The following is a 7,500-nucleotide window of genomic DNA, read 5'->3' as shown; positions in this document are numbered from 1 at the left end:
GAGCGCGAAAAGGGTACCCAGCCAGCAGTGACGTGGCAACGACAGATGGCTCATTTCACAACCTAAAATTTAGATACTTTGTTTTACATGAAATACCTTCTTCGTTAAAGAGCATTAGTGAAAGAATATGTCCGTTTATTTCTCGTCTTTTTTCCTGATAGTGTCACTGCTGGCGCGGGGAGCCAAGAGGGACATTAATGGTGATGTTTTAACCCTCCCTCAGCCCCAGCCCCCCCCCCCCAGAACCCCCCTGTCCTCTTTCTCTCTTTACTTCTTTCTTAGGAATGAAAAAAGGCAGGCGGAAGATGTTTCTCATTCTGCCTTTGTCTTTTCTTCATTACCTGTGTCTTTTGGTCTTCTCAACTCTATCATTTTGCCGTAGAGCATTTCTCTCTCTCTCTTTCTCTCTCTCTTTCTTTCTCTCTCTCTTTCTTTCTCTCTTTCTCTCTCTCTCTCTCTTTTTCTCTCTCTCTCTCTCTCTCTCTCTCTCTCTCTCTCTCTCTCTCTCTCTCCCTCCGTCTCTCTCTCACTTTTCTTTCCTTTCCCTTTATCCTGGCTTTTCCCCTCACCTTTCTTTCTCCTCTCCCCCTCCCCCTTTCCCATCTTCCTTCCCCATCTCTCCTCCCACCTCCCCCATTTCGCCCAAGTACCCCGGAATGTTGCATTGCTGTATATCACCCATCGTGACCTTGTACTTCTCTGTCTTTTCAGCCTCGTCCAATGAGAAGGACAGTCTTTCAAAAGGTTAGAATTTTGTCTTTATTCTTTAAGCATTTTTTCTTTATTGCTGTGTTGTTGATACTAATCTAGTGTGCTTTGTGTACTGTGTCTGTCTGTACATGTGTGCGTGTGTGTATGTATTTATGTATACATGCATACACATATATAGAAACACGCACATGTACTAAACTCACACGCACATATAGATACTGCACTGTATATCCATGTATGTTTGTTTAAATGTGGTACTAAGATTTAGGTAATAGAGATGACATCTCGTTCCTACTTCATTACTGCACTGTATTGTAAGAATTGCACATGTACTAATATGCATCACACTCATCTGTACTGTAACACTATTCATTTCCGGCAGGTGTTCAACTCGAGTTATCAAATAACATTGCCGTAGATAGCGGATGACATACTGACACTTTAATTTTAGATTTTAATTGCATTTGGCTTGATGGTACTAATATTAAGCTAAGTTATAGTTGTAGTTCTATTGAGTTTATATAATGTGTATGCCTTTACCATCGTCAGGAACGGTAAGTACGATGCTTTTTATTTTGTAAGTAACATTTGAATGAGACAAGCATTTTTATATCATCATAGAAGATGACTAACTACCCTAGTCTTCGTAAATTCTTCGTAAAGTCCTCGTTGGTTATTAACGAAGGCTCTGTGTGTATGATCTGTCTTATCCATGCGTGTGGTATGGTAATGACACGTTGAACTAGTGACACAAGGCGGCTGGACAAAGCTTTCTTAGATAGGAATGAAAGAATATAGGAAGATTAGCAGAGTTCGTTCTGAAATACTTATACACAGATCGAGCAAGATAGGTTCGGCAGGAGACGCGAATTAGTCAACAGCTGGATAAAAGCATTCCTAAGATTGGATTAATTGGATATCGGAGAACAAGATAATAAACCGAGAGTGGAGTCGAGGGTTTCTCGATGAATATTGGATCAAGACACAGGACATGTCAAAACAGGCAAAATAATTGATGGGTTTAATTGGATAGAACTGAGACGAGAGCAGTTTTAAAAGCACCGCGATTGGAGTGATCATTTGATTTTTTATTTTTTTTTTTCAATTTAACTGCGAGTAAAAAGATGATAAACGGGAGAATAAAGAAATTAATAAATAGATCTAAACTCCAGGCAAAACAAAACACCTTTATCTAAACGAATACGTAGCAAAACCGATGATAATATGATCTAACAATTAATTCAATTTCAAGATCATAGACACATAATGATACGGTGATTAAGGTTAAAAAGAATGTCTAGCCAAATAGGACGGAAATAGATATATGAAACAGTCAGGGCATATAATTCGAGGGATGACGGTACAGGTAAAGTGGGTTTGTTGAATATGAGGATGCGAAGAGGGTATGACTTGCAGAATTAGGTGTATGAGGGTCATGATAAAGTATTTAGAAATGAGATAGACTGATTGATAAAAGTCGATTGAAACTGCACATATTTGTTGAAAAATAGATTAGCGGACGTTATTAATAATAAAATAGATTTTGAATGCTTAAAGCTAGTGGATAAAATCAATTGATCAATAATTTTTTGAAGGTATAAAGTATAAAGCCTAAGAAGAATAGCTTTATAAAACTAAATAAGACCACCAGGCCAATAAAAGTGGAGGAAATTAGGGAGACGCGGTGAGGCCTCTTAGAGAGAGAAAGAGGTCTGATTGTCTACTTCAAGTTTTAAGGAGAGGTAGGATAGCTAATCCAATCAGGCAGACAAAAGAAAGCCAAAATTAAAAACACATCAAAAATGGACTACAAATAGAGATGGAAATAGAGGAAGAAGAAGAAGAAAAAAAAAATAGTCCGTCCAGGGAAGACGTTCTAAGCAGCAGTGGCGAAGACGAAGAGAAGTGAGTTTAAGTAAATATAACTATTGGATTCAGATGGAGAGGCAAAGGAAAACACACGGCGCGGGAGGAACGGCGGAGTTGGGAGGCCGCCGCTATGTGAGGTGGGAGTTCGGCGGAGTAGTAGCTTCGGTAAATTGGCGGGTCGTTGAATTGATCAGCCTTGAGGAAGGAGAAAAAGGGCGGACGTGGCAGGTCAGCGCGTTGCCGAGTTTGCAGGTCAACAGAACTTGAATTTACAGATTAGAGCAATGGCAGATCAACGGTTCTGCAAGATGGCAGATCGGCGTTGTGTCGGCAAACAAGTTGATGGAATAAGCAAGTCTTCGAAACTGACAAGTCGGCGAAATGGCAAGGCAGATGGTGGGCAAGATGGCAGGAGGGCGATTGCGTCGACTTGTTAGGAATTCTTAAAGTTTCTGATTCCGTTTGGGTGAACCTGTGATGCTGAGAGAGGAACTTCCTGCATGTAGGCCAGGTGGCGGCGGAAGTGTCTGTCTGTGAGGAATGTGTTGAGGAATGAAAAAGTGGTGACGTGTGGTGAACGTAATATTCTTACGGGTGTAAGAATTGCGTGAATTTGTGTTCGCGTTTCAATTTGATGGTGATTGTGATGACAATTTATGTATGGGACATGCATAGTGGTCGGACATAGGTTGCTGATGGTTCTAAAAAATCATCGATTTGTAGTAACCGAGTCGTATCTAAGACATAAAACTTCAGAGGAATGACGAATGTTCTACGACATCAAGAACATAACCAAGGACCATAGGTTATATGACAACGTTGTAATGATGTAGATTTTTAGAAGACGTATGCGATTAGTTAGTGATGGTTCTGTGGATGTTGGGTATCTGACGTCCGACCAAAGTATTTGCAGCTGTTCAAATACTTTGTGCGTTGTATCAGCGCTGAAGTGCAGCTGCACCCAGGCTCTTGTTGGAGTGGACGAACAGCTGAGTGGATGTGAATGACTGTCGTGAAAAATGTGGGGTTCATGATTCATGGTTGTTTCGTCTCGGTTCTTCTACTTCCTGTTTCTTCTTCTTCCCTTGTCAATTATCCACTCCATTTTTTATCCGAAATTACCCTCCTTCCTCTCTCTATTATCTTCCGTGGCTTGTGATTTTATGCGTGTATTTCGTGTCTTCCTCTGTGTGTGAGAGGAAAACCCTCCAACCCCATATTTAGACGTCGGGGTGTTTTATAGCCATTTCCTTCCCCGAACTGGGAATGCATCTCCCCTCAACCCTGTCATTTTGAATAGTTCACACACCTTTTCCCCCTTCCAGTACCCCCCCCCCTACAATATTGACAAAAAATATTTGAATCCTCCCGCGAAATTCGAATCCTAATCGTCACTTCACCCCCAAAATACCACACAATTCGAGACAACCATCCAGATATATTTGCCCCCCCCCCCTTTCCCCATTTCAACGTAACCCCGCTTTCCTCTGAGATGTGCCTCCCCCACCAATGCCCAGTAGGACAATATCCCCTCCCTCCCTCTGTCCCTCCCTCTCTTTTTCCCGCCCTTCCCCTTCTCCTCCTCTTCACCATCATCCTTATACGTATCCTAATCCTTGTGTTCATCTCCATCCTTATTTTCACCGTCATCCTCATGACCCCCGTCCTCCTCTTGCTCTGCTTGCTTCTCCTCCTCCTCCTCATCCTCATCCTATTACTAGTACTACTACTATTACTACACTACTACAATTCCTTCATTATCCTTTCTCCTCTTCCCTCCTTTCCCTCCTCTTCTCTCCTCTCCCTCCTCTTCTCTTCTCTCCTCTCCCTCCTCTTCCCTCCTCTCCCTCCTCTTCCCTCCTCTTCTCTCCTCTTTCCCGCTCTCTCCTCCTCTTCCTTCCTCTTTCCCCCCCTTTCCTCCCTCTTCCCTTCTCTTCCCCCTTTTTCCTCCCTTTTTCCCCCTCTTACCTCCTCTTACCTCCTTTTCCTCCTCTTCGTCCTCTTCCCTCCTCTTCCCTCCTCTTCCTTCTTCCGTCCCGTCCGTCCACGAGCTTCCTCTTCTACTCTGTCTGTCTCCCTCCCTCCACCTCCTCCCCATCTTCCCCTCTACCTAATCCCCTTCCTCTTCACTATCCCCATCCCCATGCCCATTCCCATCCCCATCCCCATTTCTATCTCTATCCCTAACCCCATCTCCATCCCTATCCCCATCCCTCTTCCTCTCCTTACCCCTATCCCTGTCCCCATTTTTTCCCTCTTCCTCTCCTCCTTCCTATCCTTATCTATCTCCCTCTTTCTCTCTCCATCCCTCTCCTCTTCCCTATCTCCATCCCTCTCATCCCTCTCCTCTCCCACTCCCCCTCCCCCTCCCCATTCCCCTCCCCATCTCTTTCCCCATCCCCCTCCCCATCCCCCTCCCCATCCCTCTCCCCATCCCTCTCCCCATCCCTCCTCCTCCTCCTCCGACTACCCCGTCTCCTTCCCCTCCTACACTGCCTCCTCCTCCACCGCCTTCTCCTTTTCTTCCATCTCCTCCTCCTCTTCCTCCCTTCCCTCCCTCTCTCCACCTTCCCCTCCACCTCCTCCTCCTCCTCCTCCTCCTACTCCTACACCTCCCTATCCTCCTCCTCCTCTCCCCCTTCCTTCTACCCCTACTCCTTCTTTTTCCTCCTTCCTCCTCCTCTTCCTCCTCCTCCTCCTCCTCTTCCTCCTCCTCCTCCATCTCCTCCTCTTCCTCCTCCTCCTCCTCCTCCTCCTCCTCCTCCTCCTCCTCCTCCTCCTCCTCCCTCCAGGTGAGAGACTGAGAGATTAACCCTGTGTGTGTCTCTCCCTACAGGTGGCCAGATATACCCCGAGGCTTGGCTGCCCCTCGTCACTAAGTACGACCAGCGGTACCCCATCTTGTATATCCATTTTGTAATAATTTTTCCTTTATTCCTCTTTTGATCGTTTTTTATTTATCCCTTCTCTCTTCTTCATATATATATTTATTATTTTTTTCAATCATTCTATTTTTTTTTTTTTCTCACTCTCTCTCTTATTCTGCAGCCTCGCATGGTAAAAGCGTTACGATGTTTTATTGATTATGTATATCTAAAGGAGTCTTGATTCTTTTCAATTGGCATTGGAAACCATTTTGTTCTCTGCCATCGCATGTCCTACAGATAATTTCTCTTCATATCTGTAAAGTTGTACATAAATTCGATTTTTTAATATTATTTTTATGGAGTATCTCTTCTAGCGATGATGTTCACAGGTCTCGTTTTGAATCGACGATTTTTGTGGCCTTTATCTCTCTGCGAAGCTTTGGGTTTTCTTGCAATGTTGATTTTCATTAGCTTTGCGTTTAAACTCTCGTTCCTTTTCGTTCCTTCTTTCGTTCTTTCCCGTTCTCATTTGTTGTCTCTTTTTCTTTCTTTTTTTCTCCTTCACTTTCTTTCTCCTTTTTCTTTTTCTTTCACTTACCATTTCTCCTTTGTTTCTTTCTATCTATCTATCTGTTTATCTATCTATCTATCTGTCTATCTATTTCCATCTCTCCTTTCATCTCTCCCTCCCTCCCTCTCTCCCTTCGTCCCCCTCTCTCCCGTTTATCCTCCCTCCCTTCCACCTTTTCGCTCCCATCCTATTTTCTTCTATCCTTTTCTCTTTTTTTCCCTCCCTCCCTTCCTTCTTCCCCCCCTCCTTTCCTCCGTCCCTCCCACCCATCTCTCACTCCCTCCCTCCCTCCCTCTCTTCCTTCTCTCCCCCTTTCCCCCTCTCCTTCCTTCCTTCCGTCCCTCCCTCCGTTCCCCTCTCTCCGTCCTCTCTTTCTTTCTCTCTCTCTATCTCTCTCTCTCTCTTCATCTTCTTCTTCTTCTTTCTTCTCTCTTCTCTCTCCCTCTTCCTATCTCTCTCCTTCTCATTATCCCTATCCCTCTTCCTCTTCCTGTTCCCTCTCCCCATACATATCCCTCCTCGCTCTCTCCTCACCTGCCTTTCGCTTTTCCTCTCCCTCTGTCTTTTCATCTCTTTCTATTTTAACATAGCTATAAAATGTTTATCTTTTCTTCAATTTTATTTTATTTCTATTCCTGGCCAATTTTTATCCTCGCCAATTTTTATCCTCGCCAATTTCTATTCCTCGCAATTTTTTATCCTCGCCAATTTCTATTCCTCGCAATTTTTTATCCTAGCCAATTTTGATCCTCGTAAATTTTGAATCGCCAAATTTTGATCCCGGGCGATTGTTTTCCCCTCCTAAGCAGGATTCTTTATCTTTGCCATTTTCTCCTTTCAATCTTCTAAAAAAAAATAATAATAATAAAATAAAATCTACGACCATCATTCGGGCTTTACCTGTGTATGTGTGTGCGTATGTGTACACATTTAGATACTTGGGCAGTTTCTTTTCGAGACTGTCATCTATGTTTTCTATGTGGTGAGGTCATGTATTACATATTTTTTCTCTCTATGCTATCTTCAGTCGTGTAAAGTAGAATTGTAGATTTTTCATATTTTTTTCTCTACTGTTTTAGCCAAGCTTCATTTGTATAAGTAGTGGATGGTAAGTTTGACTGTACAATTGTGCTGTGTATTGTTATTTATTGCTATTTATATTCCCAAAAAGATAAATATTTACATTGATATGTATATTCACAGCAGGCAATGACAAGCAGTACATGGATAAACATTCTGTGTGTCTAGGATTACGTATGTACATATCATTGCTGAGTATGTACATACATGCGGAGCGGAAGTGCAACTTTGAGAGCAACATAGGAAATGCAACGTTAGAATTATATCTTTATGATAACTATAGATAGGAAATAAGAAATATATCAATAAAAAGGACAAACTCGGAAACGTGACAGAAGGAAGAATTGGCCATACATACAAAATAGATCAATAATACATACAAAAAAAACGAGGATAAGATAA

At 42.8% G+C, this 7,500-nt stretch overlaps 1 protein-coding gene across 7 annotated transcripts in view; it reads left to right on the top strand.

The window, feature by feature from the left end:
• LOC122243067 (solute carrier family 4 member 11-like) overlaps window positions 1-7,500 on the top strand; it is a 640,383-nt gene that overhangs the window by 547,820 nt on the left and 85,063 nt on the right. For all 7 annotated transcript variants that reach the window (XM_086549597.1, XM_086549591.1, XM_086549593.1 and 4 more), the window contains one exon: window positions 712-744. In XM_086549597.1, the coding sequence (XP_086405723.1) occupies window positions 712-744 (33 nt within the window). The remainder of the gene's footprint in view (window positions 1-711; window positions 745-7,500) is intronic.

The sequence above is a fragment of the Penaeus japonicus genome, unplaced genomic scaffold (assembly GCF_977035675.1).
Source record: "Penaeus japonicus unplaced genomic scaffold, GWHDUDI00000001_assembly GWHDUDI00000022, whole genome shotgun sequence".
Classification (NCBI taxonomy): Eukaryota; Metazoa; Arthropoda; class Malacostraca; order Decapoda; family Penaeidae; genus Penaeus; species Penaeus japonicus.
This window is presented reverse-complemented; position numbering and strand designations above follow the sequence as displayed.